This window comes from Sander vitreus, chromosome 15, assembly GCF_031162955.1.
Source record: "Sander vitreus isolate 19-12246 chromosome 15, sanVit1, whole genome shotgun sequence".
Lineage (NCBI taxonomy): Eukaryota > Metazoa > Chordata > Actinopteri > Perciformes > Percidae > Sander > Sander vitreus.
Window position 1 is genome coordinate 4,951,065 of NC_135869.1, and position 18,587 is coordinate 4,969,651.

The window sequence follows — 18,587 nt, forward strand, 5'->3', positions numbered from 1 at the left end:
TAACTTTATTGGTTATCGGGCAAATAAAACGCTGATACAGATCATCTGCAAACTGCCAAAAAACGGCCCCATAATCAGCCAGGGCCGACTCCTAAGTCTTCCACAGACCGAGGGGAGACACTGGATAGGTACATTTAGTGAGAGAGGAGAGGTTGTCAGTGACATTTCGTACGTAGTGTTGATATTATGGGCGTGGGGTTTGAAGTTTTTTTTCTGAAGAGCTGAAGCTGATCACTTGTTCCTTTGCTCTCCTGCGCAGTGGTCAGGATGTTGCCACCATACTGCATCTAGTTCACAACCTCATTCATGATGAGGAGGAGGAAGAGGACAAGCCAAGCCAACAGTAAGTCAACTCATCAGTGAAACGTTTGGTGTTTGGACACAATTTTCGTTTCTCCATCATGTTGAATCCACATCTATAACCAAATAACCAGCAGTGGAAGAAGTATTCAGATCCTTTACTTCAGAAAAATTACTAATACCACACTGTAAAAATACTCTGTTACAGTAAAAGTCCTGCATTGAAAATGTAACTTAAGTAAAAGTCTTTTAAGTATCATCAGGAAAATGTAGTTAAAGTATTAAAAGTAAAGAACTCTCCTCCCGTTGTAGAAAGTGTAAAGGATCCAAACAGTTGTTGTGTTTAATGGTCTAATCATTTCAGCTGGACTTGTAGGTCGTTATATTGTTGGCTAGTTTCATTTAGAATAAAACATCAGATTTTATAAACTACATGTGTTTTGTGTGCAGAAATCTTAATGTGTAAAGTAACTAGTAACTAAAGCTGTCAGATGAATGTAGTGGAGTAAAAAGTACAATATTTCTCTCTGAAATGTAGCGGAGTAGGAGTAGAAAGTGGCATTAAAAAAGTAAAGTACAAATACCTCAGCATTTGGACTTATGTATAGTACTGGAGTAAATGTACTTAGTTACATTCCACCACTGCTAATAAGTAAAGAACTATTGGTAACTTTGAGTAAGATGATGCAATTTCTAATGTTTGTGATTATTTAGTACTTTATGGTTTAAAGTCATGACGGAGACATAGCTGGATCCCTGATCATAAAAACACATTCTTTTACAATACGTGCATGGTGCATAATCTAGAGAAGCTGCTTATATCAAACAGTCTGAATGTCTGGATTAGCAGAAGGATGTAAGAAACACTGGGAGGAGAACTGTTACAGCTAAAGCTGTTTTTAGTTTTACTGAAATCAGAGAACATATACTCCTTCATGGAAATAAGTGAAGGATGGAGGAACTAGAGGGGCGTCAGTATGCAGTGTATGATGAAGCTGCTCTTTTTCCGTTTCCAGTAGGATGCAGAATGTGGGGGAACAGGGTCACATGGCCCTGCTGGGTCACAGCCTGGCAGCATACATCTCCGTGTTGGACCGAGAGAGGCTGCGGAAGCTGACCACTCGGATCCTCTCTGACACCACACTGTGGCTCTGCAGACTGTTCAGGTAGGATCACTTCACCAGCTGTGTGTGTGTGTGTGTGTGTGTGTGTGTGTGTGTGTGTGTGTGGTCTGTTGTAAGGCTGAACGATTAGTCGAACGATCGTTTGGTGTGACGTTTGGTTTAACACTTTTTATTCCTTTTTTATTTTTACATTTACTGTTTTTTTCATAAGAAATGCTAGAATAATGTTAATAATATTATTATAATATAATTTATTACTTTATTTAACATGATGGTAGAAGGTGCAATATGTAGATGCTGCTGTTGAAATGTAATTTTATCTTTTTTTTATTATTATAACTTTAGCTTATGTGATAAATGTTATGTATTTGACTGTTTAATGTTCCATTCTTATTAAAAGAAAAACACTTATTGCTGGCAATTCATATCAGAATCAGTTTTATTGGACAAGTATACTTACATACACAAGGAATTTGACTTTGGTAGGTGTTAACTCTATACATTCAACAAATAGACGTAGTAGTAGTAAACATTCAGTAGACAAATAGTAATATAGACACATACTGTACAATAGGGGTGTAAGAAAACATTGATACACTTAAGTATCGCAATATTTTATTTAGCAATACTATATCGATTTTCAAAAACACAATATCAATTTTTTTTTGTTTACCTGCAAAAATATTCATGTAAGACAGTGGTTCACGTTTATGTTGTGTTTAAACCCCCTACCACTAGATGGCTATGCTGAGACCCACCACTAGTGTCCTTGCCTAACAGTGCCTAGCAGTGCCTGACTTTTTGCTAGAAGCTAACAACGTAGCTACGGCTGAACTTTGGCCTACTTTAGCATATAAACATTAGCTCACTAAGAACCTGGGAACCACAATCCCAAACTGGCAGTTTGATTTTCTGTGTACTGAATTGTTTACCTAAAGTAAACTTCTTTGACTTTTATGCACATCATGTCTTTTGTTAAATATGAGTTTTTCTAAAATTATACTTAAAAAAAAAATCCCAATATATCACCTTACGCACAGTATCGAAATATATTGCAATATATTGAATCGTGACCCATGTATCGTGATACGTATCGTATCGCCAGATTCTTGCCAACACACAGCCCTACTGTACAATAGAGACAACAATATACATATAGGCACATATCAGCATAATATACAAAAATACAAATATACAAATAAGACATAATATCAAGACAAGTACACATGGAGTGGGATGTAAAGTGCAAAAAGTAGTTGTTCTCATCCTTGCATAAGAATATAGAGCAGTTTTGATGGTGTCCCATGTTATAATGCTCCATGACATGTTTCATCTGTAACATAGTGAATATTGAACTTTAGCTAAACTTTTAAGAAAAAAAACACAAATCGTAATTGCAATATCTGGCAGAAAAATTGCAATTAGACCCCCCCCCCCCGCCCACCAACATTGTTTTCATTTTTATTCATAAAATACAACATCATAAATTCATCATAAATCTCATCCAGAAATCATCGTATCAGATTATTTTGGCCAGTTTAATAAATCTAGGTCTTATCTTTATTTAATATTAGAAAAGTAACAAGTAATATACAGTTTTACCCTTTGGTCGTCATAACTTTGAGCGACTCAACATGTTGGCGGAGCCTCGTTGCTTTCTGCTGTACAGCACTCTATCTCTATTGTGTCCTTCAGGTATGAGAACGGTTCAGCCTACTTCCATGAGGATGACAGGGACGGCCTGGTCAAAGTGTGTCGGCTGGTCATTAATGCCCGTTATGAAGAATATGCCTCTGAGGGCTATGCAGTCCTCAGCACCAAACAGCCAGTCATCTACCAGAGTGCCTCGGGCCGGCCGGGCCTGGGACAGCATCTGTGCAGCCAGGTAGGAAGGCTGCAACACAGACTCACACGGCACATACAGTACAGGATAATATTACAGCCCCTGGCTGGGAACACTTCTAGGGGATATTCCTCAAATGAGAATAAGCTTTTGTTCATAGAAACATTGGCCAATTCCAATCCTGTACCACTACTGGGGGTTTAGAAATATTCAAATTCTACACAAAGGGGCTTTAAAAACAAGAGAATGCCATCCAGGGCTCCTTTTTTACCTGGAGACAGGTTCTCTTGAATCTCAGCAAAGAAAGGTATTTCATTAATATCTATATTTGGTGGCACGTCTACTAGAGCCCGACCGATAAAGGATTTTTAAGGCTGGTATCGATACAAATATTTGGTGATTTCAAAATCCGATATTCTGATATATCGGCCTATATATATATATATATATATATATATATATATATATATATATATATATATATATATATATATATATCTCGGCCTCTAACATCTAGTATTGTATAGTGTGCACTGGCAAATCTATGACTTTAAGAGTATAGTGTATGCCCGCATAATGTGTGGGATATCAGTATTCAGTATTACCATATATAGTCATACAGAGTATTTTGTAGTATATTGGTACTATAAAACTATTTGAATGTCCGTCTCTGTGTCATTAGCTCGGCCTGCCTCTCTCCAGTCTGTGCACAGTCCCGTGCAACACCATCTTTGGATCCCAACACCAAATGGTAGGAGAATCCAAATGAAAAACACTGTCAGGACACTTTGAGATAGTTAACCATCATTTGCTGGACTGATCTCCTGTGTGTCCCTGTCAGGACGTGGCCCTGTTGGACACACTGATCAAAGAGGACATAGAAGCTGGGAAGCTTCCTCTGCTGTTGATTGTCAACGCAGGTGAAAGAAAATCACAGTTCAAACGTTGTTCTTTTCTCCGTGTACACAGGTGGTACATTACAGGAGTTGACAATTGTCAAAAAAAAGCAGATCAGTTCCTTATGAGACTGTGTTTTTTTTTTTTTTTCCTCGCAGGAACCCCTGGGGCAGGACATACGGACAAGTTGGCTCGTCTGAAGGACGTGTGTGATCAGTACAGCATGTGGCTCCATGTGGAGGGGTGACCCAATTCTTTTACTCTCTGCAATACACGGTCTTAAAGGAGACCTATTACGCTGCATTCATGCCGTCGGCCGTGAGACGGTCCGGTGAAAACGCAGGTCCTCCTGTTCATTTTGAATGGGGGTAGTGCGTTTAGGCTGCGGCGGTGGGTGTTGCAGGGGGGAGACGAGAAAAACCCGCTAGCGGCCTGCTAATTTCTCTCTAATTTTGTATCGCATTACTGCTGGAACATGTCCGGTTATGTAGTTTTCGGTTTAAAAAGCCTTTATTGGTGATTTTTCACAGTACAAAGGCCAGCTAAATACTCGTGAAACGGACTGTATACAGGCAGCAGAGCACAGATGCGGAGACTCGGAGATCTGGAAACTGACCAATCACAGCAGACTGGGCTTTTTTCGGGAGGGGGCTTAAAGAGACCGTGCTCCAGCAGAGCGTCTCAGACAGAGGGGGAAATACAGTGCAGCAGCAGCCATGGGCAGGAGGAGAGAAATAAAGTGTTTTTTGAACATTAATCAGTCCTTCCAGAATTCATCATTCATACCAACAATGTCATAGGGAAGGGAATATGGTACTTTCTAACTAGTTTTTTTTTATTTTTTATAAACATGCAGCATCCCCTTGAGAAATGTATTTTGCGACTAGAGATGATGACCTTAATGTTTTCAGCCATGACTCCAGTATAGCATGAAGTCCCTGTTGTCCCTGCTGTAATGTTAACTCTTACTGTTCTTCTTTAGGGTCAACCTGGCAACTCTGGCACTGGCTCAGGTCACCTCTGCTATCATGGTATGGTAATGTTCAAATACTCTCATTTTTTATTTGTATTTATTTTCATTATATACTATGTATCCTTTATTTTTTATTGTTTCTTAATTATAAATATCCTTAAAGTGCCCATATTATGAAAAAAAAATCACTTTTTCTGGGATTTGGGGGGTTATTTTGTGTCTCTGGTGCTTCCACACGCATACAAACTTGGGGAAAAAAAACATCTATGCCGTTTTGAGTGAGATACGGTTTCTGAATGTGTCCTGCCTTCAGTCTCCGGGTGAGCTGGTCAAAATCTGCACGGCTTTCTACGTAACTAGCTGAAACGAGGGGCCTGGGGGGCTAACCGTTAGCATGCTTGTGCTAGCATGCTAGCTCGTTCTCAATGGCAAAACACTGCTACAACACACACAAATTCACCCTAATCTACAAAATAAATTGTATAGAACTACTTACATGTCCCTGTTCTGCAGGTATTCCACGCAAAGTTGGAAGTGCGCCCTCGTTTAGAAGAAGTCTCCCGGCTAATCCTGCCTCGTACTGACCGAAGTTGCAGAAACGGCTAGCTAGCTCATGTAATCCTTTCCTAGCTACTGCGCATGTGCGACTGACAACAAAGATGGTACAGAAGTGCGATGCATCACTCTGTAGCTAAAACAGAGAGCTCAACACGGGGTGAAAAGAGGAGCTGCAGCAATGTGCAGTACAACAAAAATATGGTGTCTTTTGAAAATTAAACCATGTAAAACTATTCTGGAACAACCTCAAAATACAATTATGAACCTGAAAATGAGCATAATATGGCCACTTTAATTTGTATTAAAGGATAGGTTCTATGTTCAAATAGCACTGACATGCCCATATGTGCATTTAAATTGTTATTGGTGGTAATTGTTGGTCCTGTCACTACTGGCCTCAGATCCCTTCTGAAAAACCATTTCAATGCAAATGATGAGCAACAAAATCCACAGTCCTCGTTCTGTTTAAAGATGCAGTCTAAAGTTCAGCTGAAGCTAACATGAGGATTCTTCAGTCTGTGTTAGACAAACAAAGTGGGGATCTTCCAAAGTCCCAATGTTTTTTTTTTTAACCTTTATTTAACCAGGTAGGCCGATTGAGAACAATTCTCATGTGCAACGACGACGTAGCCAAGACAAAGCATAAACGTGCGGACAACATAAAGTTACACATAAAAAAATGGGAAATATAGACATACAAAATACAGTAAAGGGTCTACCAAAAATACAGGTCCGATATAGAGTCAGTAAACAGTTGCAGTGTGCAATGTGATGTCTGAGTAGTATGGCAGTAACGCAATACAATACAAAGTCCAAGTAAAAATACTGAGTGCAGTTACACCAAGCGTGGTATCACTTTGACTAACTTTGGATCATACCTACTTGATTTGACAAGTTTTAGCTTTGGTTGAACTTTGGGACATCAACTGTGCATTTTGTCCTCTATTACACACATTGAAGCTATCCCTCCCAGTGTTAATTATCTCTCCTCATTTTGATAATAGAAGCCAGACACCCAGGAAATGCCGTCTTAGGTTGACTTTCTCTTGTGACGTGTGTTGATCTGTGTTCGTTGTTCTTTCCCCTGCAGGCAGCCACCAGAAGTGACAGCATGACACTGACACCAGGTCAGTGGCTGGGACTGCCTGCTGTCACTGCTGTCACCCTCTACAGACATGAAGACCCAGCACTGGTGGGCTCATAGCATTTCATACAAATTGATTCAACACAGAGCGATCCATGTTTCTGGTAGTTTTTGTGTCAGTTTGTCGTTGTCCTCTTGGTCCTGATCCCAGCTGAGGAAATGTAATTTTCTGCTTCCAGTCTAACTCAGACTGATTTAAAGGGTAACTACAGGTTTTTTTTTCAACCTGGACCCTATTTTCCTATGTGTTTGTGTGTAAGAGACTGATAGGAACAACAATCTTTGAAACTGGTGCAGTATTAAGCGCGAACGTTGTAACCGGCAGCCGCACACCAGGCTGCAATGTAACCCTATGGGGCAAATGTGCATCGTCAATGTGGTCCACTAAAAGTGCTGTTTTGCCAATGAAAGGCTCAGATTAATATTCTAAGTGTCTATCAACATTAATGAAAGGATCCCTTCAGAGATAGACCTTTTTAAAACCTCTTTAAGACCTTTCTGTTTAACCAGAAACAGCTCTGAGGTCGCTAGCGCTAAACCCACCAGACTCCATTTAAAAAAGAAATACTTTTAGCATGTATAGAGCCTATACATATTTTCACATGTAAATCGGTAAACTATGTGTTTATTTCAACCCAAACTAGAGTTGTGATGAGAGGAAAAGTGGAAAGGTGGCTTTTCATAGTTTTTTGTTTCTGTCGACTTAGAATGAAGTGTATTTTACGATGCTAAAATTCCTGTTATTTACATGGAGTCTGGTGGCGTAAACTGAAGGTGCACAACTGCCCTATTAACTTACATTGTAGCCATTTTCGCTGACTGCCGACTGCAGCGATCTCGCTTAATACTGGACCAATGTCAATGAATGTTGTTCCCATCAGTCACTTACACACTAAAACATAGGAAAATAGGGTCCAGGTTGAAAAAAAAAAAACGGTAGTTATCCTTTAACCTGTCCTTCAACTATTTGAACTACCCAAGTTAAGATTTGTTCCTAATTTCATTGAGATGAGTTTAGTTGTATTGTGTTCTCCTCTGTCTCTGTCCGAATGATTCCCTGCTCTGTGTTTTGTGTCTCAGTCTCTGGCAGCAGGATTGACGTGCAGCCAGCCGGTGGCCAGGCTGCGTGCGCTGCCTCTCTGGCTCTCCCTGCAATACCTCGGCCACAATGGAATCGTCCAAAAGATCAGACATGCCACCGCACTGGTGAGCATCACTTAACTCCCTCTACACCCCAGTCATTTTCACATTTCTGTCGATACATAAGCGTATTTCCCAACAAACTAGGCCTTTTTAAAATGTAACAACAATTCAAATATTGGCAGAAATGAAATGTGGCAAAACAAGTTGTAGGAGCCAAAGTCAACTAAAAATAAACTTGAGTTTGTTTGTTTTTGCTCATGTTGAAGTTTCTAAATTATTGTAGTTCTTTGCTGTCAACGTACATTGCATTCAACAAAAGCTATTGTGATAGGTCTAATGTTCTATGTTTTGAGCTACTGTGCAGGTGCCCTGATAGATATAGATGAAAACTGTTGTTTTTTTGACTGTAATGTAACAAACAGGTAAAGTAATGTACAGTAGAACAAAAATCAGCAGGTTGGAGATTTTCAATTTAGATTCCTGTCTGAGAGAAGCTCGGGGAAATGTTTGTGTGAAAGTAGAAGGCTTGTCTGAACAGGAATGTTCAGAATCAAGCTGAGGTGGCGTCTATTCTCTGGTTCTGTGAATGCAAACTTATAAATGAAAGACGTGGAAATAAATAAACGAGTCATGAGTAATCCTGCCTACTGCTGACATTCTGAAGTGGATATTATACAAGTGTATAAGTGTTTTATTATGGAGTTAGGCAATACAATCATAGTCTTTTCTTTGGTACATATGGTTGGTCATTCTCCTTTTATCTCTGTCCCCTCTAGAGCCAGCAGCTCCTGCAGAAGCTAAAAGCTATGACCTCCATCAAAACATCGGTAGGTGTTCTCTTAATGTCCTGCCAGAAATGAATGACACAATGTTTACCCCCAAAAAAAAAGTGAACAGATATTTAGTGAGTTTTTGTGAGAACACGCACAATCAGGAAGCAGGACGAAAGTACCAAGTCAGAGATACCCCGCTGTAAAAAATAACAATCTGTGCACTTACTGTTTTCTAACCAAAATATCCCAAAAGTGATTTTTCCTGTACAGCTTTATCTTTGCCTTATGCCTGAGCGTTTAATGTCCTAGTGCTGCAGTCATCTATTCACAGCGCTGCCCACTACATGCTGCCCTGCCTTTCTGATAATTTTGTGTGTCCGCCCGGTGATTCAGACCCGCTCCAAAACGTAGTCCTCCGTGGCCCATGCTACTGGCCCAGTAGTTATTGTGTGATACTACAGACAGACAGACAGACAGACAGACAGAAGTAAAAACATCAGTTCCTTGGCAGAGGAAATAATCTGGATAAATAATCTGTTTTTGGCCTCTTGTTTCATTGTGGTGAACTATTGTCAATGGATGTAATGCTGGGACTTCTCTGTTATCCAAAGAGGCTCAGTCACTCTAATATTATACTCGTATCATATCTACAGTAGTAGCTACAACAGAACGTATATTAATATATGCTAGAATATTTTTAAATATTATGTTGGTGTTAGGAAAACTAAGGATGTAAAGTATGTTGAGATCACTGAAGTTATGAATCCAACAGGAATATGATAGGAATATTGTGCAGGCCTCGAAGGAATAAACAAAGTGAACTTGCTTGTTGACAGTTTCCCCCTGCATACTGTTTCCACTTGTCATGCAGTGCTGCTGAATAATATCACACATCTCCTGCTGCCTTTATTTTGGCTCTCCCAGCTCACACATTTTTAAATTTCACATTTTTTTATAAAAAGCCCGGTAATTTCCTAAAAGAGTTGGTCACCGTAGTTGTAAGCAAACATAACTCAAACAGGAGGAAAGTGCATTTGTTGATTATTTTCAGTGGCGGAATAATCCACATTTAATGCTCTAACGTGGGCATCGCCACATGGCAGACCGCGGCCTGGACCTGGACGGTGACGGTTCTTTCCTAACCTGTGACCAATTTCTGATAAATTTCTGAGAATAAATAAATAATCCTAACGGAGCATTGCTTTTTTTTCTGACGATCGCAGCTACAGACCGCGCAGATAATCCAGTTAAAACGGCAGTTGCTTCACTCAATTAAGCCAATCAAATGGATTGTCTACCGTGTCACTCTCTGCAGGGTGGCGGTCCTGTTCGGTGCTGTTTCTGTACCAGTAGACAGTACCAGTAAATATAGCTATTTGTTTTCTATACAAGTTCCATACAAATTCAGTGTGTCTGTATGTTGAAAGTATTCTACTATTTGACAATAGTTGATTGTATTTGATAGACGTAGGGGTAGACTATAGGACGTCATTTAGACATTATGAGGTTAGGACCTTTAGGACCTTTAGTAACTGGACCTTTTTGAATTTTGACTGAATACCCCTGCTCTAGTGAGTATGTGGGGTTAAGTCAAAATAATCGTGTGTGTGTGTGTGTGTGTGTGTGTGTGTGTGTGTGTGTGTGTTTTAATGGTAATGAATGGACATGTCAGCCAGTGCAACAGTGTGACTCACTGATGTGTTGATGAAGCTCTGTGGCCCAGAGGAAGAAGATCTATCAGGCTGTGATATACACACACACACACACACACACACACACACACACACACACACACACACACACACACAGTACTTAGTTAGTACTGTAGATGCACTCATTGCTGGGTTGGCAAACCTATCAATTAAAAAAAGCAGCTTAAATAAATAAGATACAAAGAGGTTTGTATAGATTTTCTTATATTTCAGCTAATAAAGTGAGTGTTATAGAGGTACACATCAGTTTGTCTGAAGGCTGATGGATCTCAGTGGTGAACTGAAGCTGTAACAGTAACAGGTAACCTTCTGTTATCAGTACTCGCTGGCTCAAGAGCAGCATATGTGACAAATGTCCTCCTTTATGCTAGAGTACCTGATTAGATTTTGGCATAATCATTTTATTATATGATATTATCACCACCACCCACATGTGAAATTCAACAGCGGTGGAAGAAGTATTCAGATCCTTTACTTAAGTAAAAGTACTAACACCACACTGTAAAAATACTCTGTTGCAAGTAAAAGTTCTACATTGAAAATCTTACTTAAGTAAAAGTCTGTATCATCAGAACAATGCACTTCAAGTATTAAAGGTAAAAGTACTCAATGCAGAACTCCCCTCCCATTGTAGAAAGTGTAAAGGATCCAAACAGTTGTGTGTTTAATGGTCTAATCATTTCAGCTGGACTTGTAGGCCGTTATATTGTTGGCTAGTTTTATTCATAATAAAACATCAGATTTTATAAACTACATGTGTTTTGTGTGCAGAAATCTTAATGTGTAAAGTAACTAGTAACTAAAGCTGTAACAGATGAATGTAGTGGAGTAAAAAGTACAATATTTCTCTCTGAAATGTAGCGAAGTAGAAAGTGGCATGAAATAAAAATAAAGACTCCAGTAAAGTACAAGTACCTCAACATTTGTACTTAAGTACAGTACTTGAGTAAATGTACTTAGTTACATTCCGCCACTGAAATTCAAACATATTAGAAATGTTGGCTGCTTCATCATTTTATTCACATGATAGACAGCACAGGTGCAATCTTTTCGTTTGGTACAAGCATCAACACCTATTCATGTACTGTAGCTCCATAACTAACATATATAACTTATATCACATTAAAAAAAAGGACCTCCAGCTGTTCAAAGACCACATCCATTTGTGTTTATAGGACGTGCTTCAGACAGAGATGTCTCTCGCCGAGGCTCTGACCATGGTAAAACCAGTGTTGGGTTGATACTAACAGTCTCAGGGGGACACACTTGGCTTAAAGGCTTGTTCACTGGCATCCACGAAAGGCAAACACTGCGTCCATGGAGTCACTGAGATGTAATGTGATGTGAATTCATCCCATGCAATACATATGCAGTGAACAATCGGAGTGTTGGGGATCAGAATCATTACACAGTGGTACTCCAACTCACAGACACTAGCTTGGTAAAAGAAGGATGAATGCCACTTTGGTCACAGTCAGCCACATTGGCTGTGAAGATGCTGCAGTTTGAGTTTGAAGTACCACTGTGTTAGTAAGCTGGTAGAGTGTATGAGCTTGCAGGTCTGTGTGTGAATCCTTTCTCTGTGTGTGTGTGTGTGTGTGTGTGTGTGTGTGTGTGTAGCTGTAGTTATAGTCAGTGTGGGTTGCTTTGGTTCCAGGGCTTGGTGTCGCCGATCCCACCTATCTCCGGGGCTTCACTGCGGGACGTTCTGGGCTCTCTCTTGCTCTCTATTGTAGGTGGGACCGAGCCTCTGCCTGTCTCTACCCCCCCTCCACTCCCCTGTGTCCTCCCTTCCCCTCCTTTTCTTTCTTCCTGTCACTCCTGACCATTTCCTCACATCAGCTCAGCAGTATTTGGGTCTCCATTGGCTGATGAACTATTTACTTCCTAATTGTTTAGGATGTGGACCACTCAGGCATGTTCTTTGAGGTACTTCAGGGAATGCCTCTCCACACTCATTATGCTTTGTTGCCTTTTGGAAGAAATACAAGGGTCATGAATAATTAATGAATGTGTCATGTCCTGTTGCATCTCATTACTTTTTTTTTTTGGTTTAAAATCCAAATACTAGTTGGTGATGCTTCGTGCAGAGTAGAAGGTTTTTAGGACTCCCAGAGAGACTTTGAATGTTTTAAAGTGCTCATATTATGCTTTTTGGCTTTTTCCCTTTCCTTTATTGTGTTCTATATCTTTCTTGTGCACGTTATAGGTTTACAAAGTGAAGAAGCCCAAAGTCCACCCCAAAGGGACTTACCATCTCCAACAGAAAACACTGTTCACAAACTGCTCCAAACAGCTCTGTTGTAGTCCAGCCTTTACTTCCGTGACGAACGTGCGTCACTTTGTAACACACGTTATAATGCTCGCCTAGCTGCTAGGGTGGCACGCCCTCATACTCTGCAAATGACTGGCTAACAGTACTTACTGCGCATGTGCGGCTCCCAACAAAGATTGGACAGAAGTGAGATGCCTCACTCTGCAGTTAAAAAAGAGAGCTCAACACACAGGGTGAAAAGAGGAGCTGCAGCAATGTGCAATACAACAAAAATATAGTGTTTGCTGAAAATCACATAAACCTATTCTGTTACAACCTCTAAATACAATTATGAACCTGAAAATGAGCACAATATGAGCACTTTAAGCTAATGCGTGGACATGTCAGATTCTCTGCGACGTGGACTCCCAGGTACCTGAGGGAGCTCACCCTCTCCACAAGAGTCCCATGGATTCTCAGGGTTGTGTAGCTCCCGTGCTGCTTCCTCCCAGGGACGTTCAGTAGGAGGCTGTTGGCCTCGCAGCATAGTGATAGCTGCTTCTTCCAGGTGGGCCTTCTCCTGACTGTTGGTAATCTGGCCTATCACCACTGTGTCATGTGTCATGTCATGTCATGTAATGTTCACCTGTATCTAGTCCTGACTAATCTGCGTCCATATTAACACGTCAGACAACGCATATCACATGACCGTTTGCACACACTGGGCATGTGCGTGCCGGTGTAAACAGGGAGCAGAGTGTCTGACGTTGAAAATCATGGATGTATAAGTTGAAAAAACTGAAAATGCTTTGGAGAAAGAACAACGGTGGTGAAAAGTAACACCAGGGATTTCTAATCTTGGAGAGACGACGAGGTGGAACTGTTACTGAAAGGTCTGTTAGCTACCTAACCAATAAGACTGACTGACGTGCTTCCTCGTTTCCAAAGGTCTCCGTTTTTGTACCCGTCCAGACTACAATAACCCCAGGAGTTTTCAAACCAAAATGGGGGGCAGCACTGTTTCCAAACGTCTCCGTTCAAGGGGCTCGGAAACGCCGGAGCAGTGTGGACTTGAGGTGTAAACGTAGCAAAAGATACTTGTTTTTAAACCAAAACATAGTAGTGTAGATGTATGTAGCATTTGTCACATATTCATGGATAAAAAAATATGACAGTTATTGTTCTGTTTTCTTTTTTTTTTTTTTAACTTGACAACACCACATATGCTTGTGAATTATTCATGACCCTCAAATCTTCAACGCAGACTCGCTTGCCTTCACCCCCCAAAAGCGCAATGCCACATATTGATCAGCTTTTACTTTTTCAAATGTTCTAAACTGGAGCTGTAGCTAGGTTTTGGCTGCTTCATACCACTGACAGGCAAGGACTCGGCCACCACTCCCATAACGACCAGTTTGACAAATCAAACAAGAAATGTTTGTGACATACAGCTACAATTACCACAGACATAACATATAGGAGCTTCAGAAGGCATGGACACTAAGCAAACATCTTGAATCCATGTTAACATCGCACCCTTTGAACGGATGATGATTGTTTTGCATGTCATACAGCAGATCACTTGTTCAGTGTGGTGATAAGGATCTCGGAGTCTCCGATTGGCTGATCTGTGTCTTTGTGTGTCCAACAGGTGGAGGATGAACTCAGCTCTCCTGTGGTGCTATTTAAGTTTTCCCAGGAAACGAGTGCTGGTAAGGGAAGATTTCCTTTGACCCTACCAACGTGTGGAAGAAAAAGTTCAGTAACCCTTGACTCGAAGGTATCTACATAAGAGTGACATGACACTGTCATGAACACATGACACTGTCATGAACACATGAACCCTAACTCTAACCCTAACTTGTCGTGACAAAAACCGAATGATACTTGATGAAAGAAGCGTTACGTCATCAACGTTTATGACTTGTTTATGACACGTTCATGACAGTGTCATGTCACTCTTATGTAGATACCTTCAAGTAAAGTGTAACCAAAAGTTCTCTCAGGTCCAATTCGGTGGCTGGTTCAGCTGAGTTTTAGGGGGGCTGAAAGTCCGAACCAAGGTTCATGTTTTTGTTACATTGTATACATTTTCCAGTTAGTTTGGTTGGTTTGTAGACGGGCTTCCCCCGTCCCCTCGTCTCCTCTCTCTGTGTCAGAGTTTTTCCAGCTGACTGACGCTCTCCCCGTGCCGCCGCGGCTCTTTTTGTTTAGTTGCGTTGTTGTGAAGCAAGACACGGGAACCTTTTGGGTTTTGAGGAGCTGCAGCGTTTATTCAGGGCCTGTTTACACAAATACGCTCGCGGGTGAAAACGACAAATTATTTGATCAGATGTGCCTTTCGTTTAGACGCCAATGGCATTTCTGGGGCTTAAAAACGCAAAAAAAGTGAAACCACCCTCCAGAGTGGAAATCTTAAAAACGCTCCACCGTCGCGTTCCCGTCTAAAGGGTAAAAACGCACTGTGTGTGTGTGTGTGTGTGTGTGTGCGTGCCATGTGCCGTGTGTGTACATTGTTTGGAGCAATAATTCCACCTCCTCGTCTGTCTAGCCAAAGGGAGAGAAGTAGAAGGAAGGTTGTGCGCAGGTGGTGTTGTGTGGCAGTGCTTCACACTACCACCTAGCCGCCCGGTGTTCATACTACATCGAATTTCACACACTTTTGCGTCACCATATGCACGCAGATTTCCCCCCCAAAACGCTCGTCTAAACGCAGAATAAAAGGTGAGAACGCAACGCCACTGTTGCGTTTTCTCTTCAGATCGTTTCCGTCTAAACGGTAGTCAGAGACAAACTGAAACCTACACTGTACATTTACTACCACTTAACAAGGAAACTGCTGATTTATTCTCTGCTCTGATAGCCGACAGCTGTCTGCTCTGAGCGCGTTCACCGTCACACACTCTCACGTACACACCAAGCACTGAGCTGTTCCTTAAAGGAGCTTCCCCTGTCTTATAACACCAAGATAGCCTGCCAGAGCTTCCTGTATTTAGTCGGAAGTCCGAACCATCCAAAAAATGCTTTCACACTAGACACGAACCGGACCATGGTTCAGTTTGATCCGGACCGAGACCACCTCTTTTGGTCGGAACAAATTTCAGCTGTTTTGTCTGGACCGTGGTCCGGGAGAGGTTTCACACCTGTAATTTTTGGTTTGGATCAAACTGAAAAGTCCGAAAGTTTGGACCAAACGAGTTAGGTGTGAAAGACCCCTTATTCACTGCCCAGTGGAGACAGAAGTTCACAAGAAGCTGTAGAATTCTCTCTGAGCAGAATGAGTTTCTGGTCAGGGTTTTAGGAGGAAACAACAGAATAAACAAAAGCTAAGAAGACATTTTAAATCACAAGTCTGTCTGAGTAGATTTACATAAGCCGCTTTCCGACCTGAGGGATTTTTGCAGTTCCTAGAACATAAACCAGAGCACGTTTTTCTCCCATCCCAGAATGCGGTGTGGACCAACCAGACCTTCCTTTGCAGTGCTGTGGAGGAAGGTCTGGCAATGCGAGACTGGTTAAGGTGTGAATCTCCGCTGGTAAAGAGTCTTTGTCCATCAGACCCCGTGATGGAACAGTAATGTACTGCAGGATAGGATGTCTATGGTGAACATGTTTATTTGTATGTTAGCCGTTACAAATGTGTTTTAAAACTAAAAGGGATTTGTGTAAAAAGATGTTAGAAGCTCAAAGGTTCAGTTACTAGTTTTCTATCGAGTCTCATGGTCATCATCAGCTTAGTTGTCATCACATGACCTGAGTATGGAACTTCAGTCACATGATAACAGGTAGTTCTATATTGTGGGAGATGGTGACCTCTGTTCCTGTGACCCTGTTCAAAGATGGTCTTTGGTGTCAAGAGTGAATCGCCCAATCTCACTCACACGCACACACATACTCATATGTGGATGGGGATATTGATCCCCACTTTGGCCACTCACCCACTTCTCTACACTTTACATACTTATCATTCCAATATGCATCTTGCACACTACTTTTCACTATTACTTTTTGGACTTTACATCCTACTCCATGTGTACTTGTCTTGATATTATATCTTATTTGTATTTTTGTATATTATGTTGACATGTGCCTATATGTATATTGTTGTCTCTATTGTTCAGTATGTTACTACATATATGTCTATTTGTTGAATGTATAGAGAGTTAACGCCTACCAAAGTCAAATTCCTTGTGTATGTAAGTATACTTGGCCAATATATCTGATTCTGATATACACACACACACACACACACACACACACACACACACACACAGGGTCCTCACTGATCTTTCATGCTGTTACGTGGTGGTTAGTGTTAAAGGTCTGTGTGAGTGGGTTGTCTTTTCCTTCAGAAGACCATAAGATGCACTTACAGGCTCTGAAAAGCTAGGAAGTTCACCTTTTTGAGCTTATACCATTTTGTTACACATAATGTTCCCAAATGCTCGCAAAAATGAAATTCCATGCTCAAGCATGTGAATGGAGTTCAGGGATTATTCACATAATACCAAGATAATCACAGTATATTGTTGTGTTCTTCCTTTCCCTTTTTTCTTCTGATGGTAGCGTCCAGTGGGGGTTCAGTGGAAGGTTACTGTGCTGGGGATAAAGAGGTGCTGGATGCCTTCAACAGATGGGTGAGTGTTTCCTCCTCCTTCCACCCTCCTGTTGTCCTCGGGTCAACTTTGACCCGTTTTCAAAGTTTCTATATCAGAAATGTGGGTTTCTTTCAAGCAAATTGCACAAAAATGACACAAGTAGTTCCATAGAAACACTCTTTGAGTATAATTAATGATCAGTTCCCTACCTTGATTTTAATTTCAGGTGTTTTATTCAATTTTATAGCATTTGGAGGGAAAAAAAAATGAAATTGTCTCAAAACAGTATCCTGACTAAACTTTGACATATACCAGTCCGTGATTCTCTCAACATATGTTCCTCTGATTAGTCCAAATAATTCATAATTTCAACTTTTTTCAAAAAAAATAAAATAAAATAGGTATAATTTCATATAAATGAGGTTTATCGGTCATGAATACCTCAAAATAAGTGTAAAACTAATAGGTTAGTGTTAGTGGTGAATTTGGTGGTAATGAAAATAAAGCTCAGAAAAAAGAAACAAAAACCTTGAAAAAAGTGACAGAAACTTCAAAAAAGCGTCAAGAACGTTGGAAAGAGAGGGTACATTTTTTACCCGGAAGGACAACGCAAGGGTTAAACACGTGCTGTGCCTTGTATTTCTGTGCCTATGCTAGTTAATGCTCCGAAAATTAAGATTTTTATATGAATGAAATAATGTGAATGAAGTCACTAAAAGTGATTTAAAGCCTCGTGCCTAAAGTAGGTTGCGGATCGGGCCGCATTTTTCTGTCCGAGCCCGGCCCGCGTCCGCCAGAGCAGTAACCGAACCGGACCCGAGCCCGACAGGCATTAAGATATTTATGTCCGAGCCCGACACAGTTAAAATCTCGTTTTTTTTTTTCTCATACTAATGACACATGTACGTTTGTTTGTGTGGAAAGCTTTTATTAAGCAACTGTAGGAAGGCATTCGGAAATGTCAACCGATGAGCGCATCAGCTCACACGGGGCAACAAGCACACGTTAATAAGCTGTTTTAAATTTAAAATGTTCAATGCCTTATCGCGCTGATGTGACCGAGCCCGAACCCAAACATAATTTCTAAATATCTGTCCCATCGGGTCCCGTCAGGCTCGGGTCGGGTATCCATCCTCTACCCTAAAGCCTAAAGTGTACACTAGCAGCCAGGAGCTGGTAGAAAGCACAACCAGAGATGAGTGAATAGTAGAGATGCGTTCATGAGGTGGACACAAACACCACTCTGAAAAAAAAATACTGATCTTGCT

The 18,587-nt window shown here is 40.9% G+C and overlaps 1 protein-coding gene across 2 annotated transcripts in view; it reads left to right on the plus strand.

Annotated features, from left to right (window-relative positions):
• Positions 1-18,587, plus strand: part of pdxdc1 (pyridoxal-dependent decarboxylase domain containing 1) — a 47,020-nt gene that overhangs the window by 8,937 nt on the left and 19,496 nt on the right. The window contains exons 4-16 of one of the 2 annotated variants that reach the window (XM_078269848.1): positions 260-343; positions 1,317-1,466; positions 3,120-3,309; positions 3,950-4,018; positions 4,109-4,187; positions 4,323-4,407; positions 5,147-5,195; positions 6,786-6,887; positions 7,920-8,045; positions 8,759-8,809; positions 11,643-11,687; positions 14,373-14,433; positions 17,288-17,358. In XM_078269848.1, the coding sequence (XP_078125974.1) occupies positions 260-343; positions 1,317-1,466; positions 3,120-3,309; positions 3,950-4,018; positions 4,109-4,187; positions 4,323-4,407; positions 5,147-5,195; positions 6,786-6,887; positions 7,920-8,045; positions 8,759-8,809; positions 11,643-11,687; positions 14,373-14,433; positions 17,288-17,358 (1,162 nt within the window). The remainder of the gene's footprint in view (positions 1-259; positions 344-1,316; positions 1,467-3,119; positions 3,310-3,949; positions 4,019-4,108; positions 4,188-4,322; positions 4,408-5,146; positions 5,196-6,785; positions 6,888-7,919; positions 8,046-8,758; positions 8,810-11,642; positions 11,688-14,372; positions 14,434-17,287; positions 17,359-18,587) is intronic. The other variant, XM_078269849.1, reaches the window with a different exon arrangement.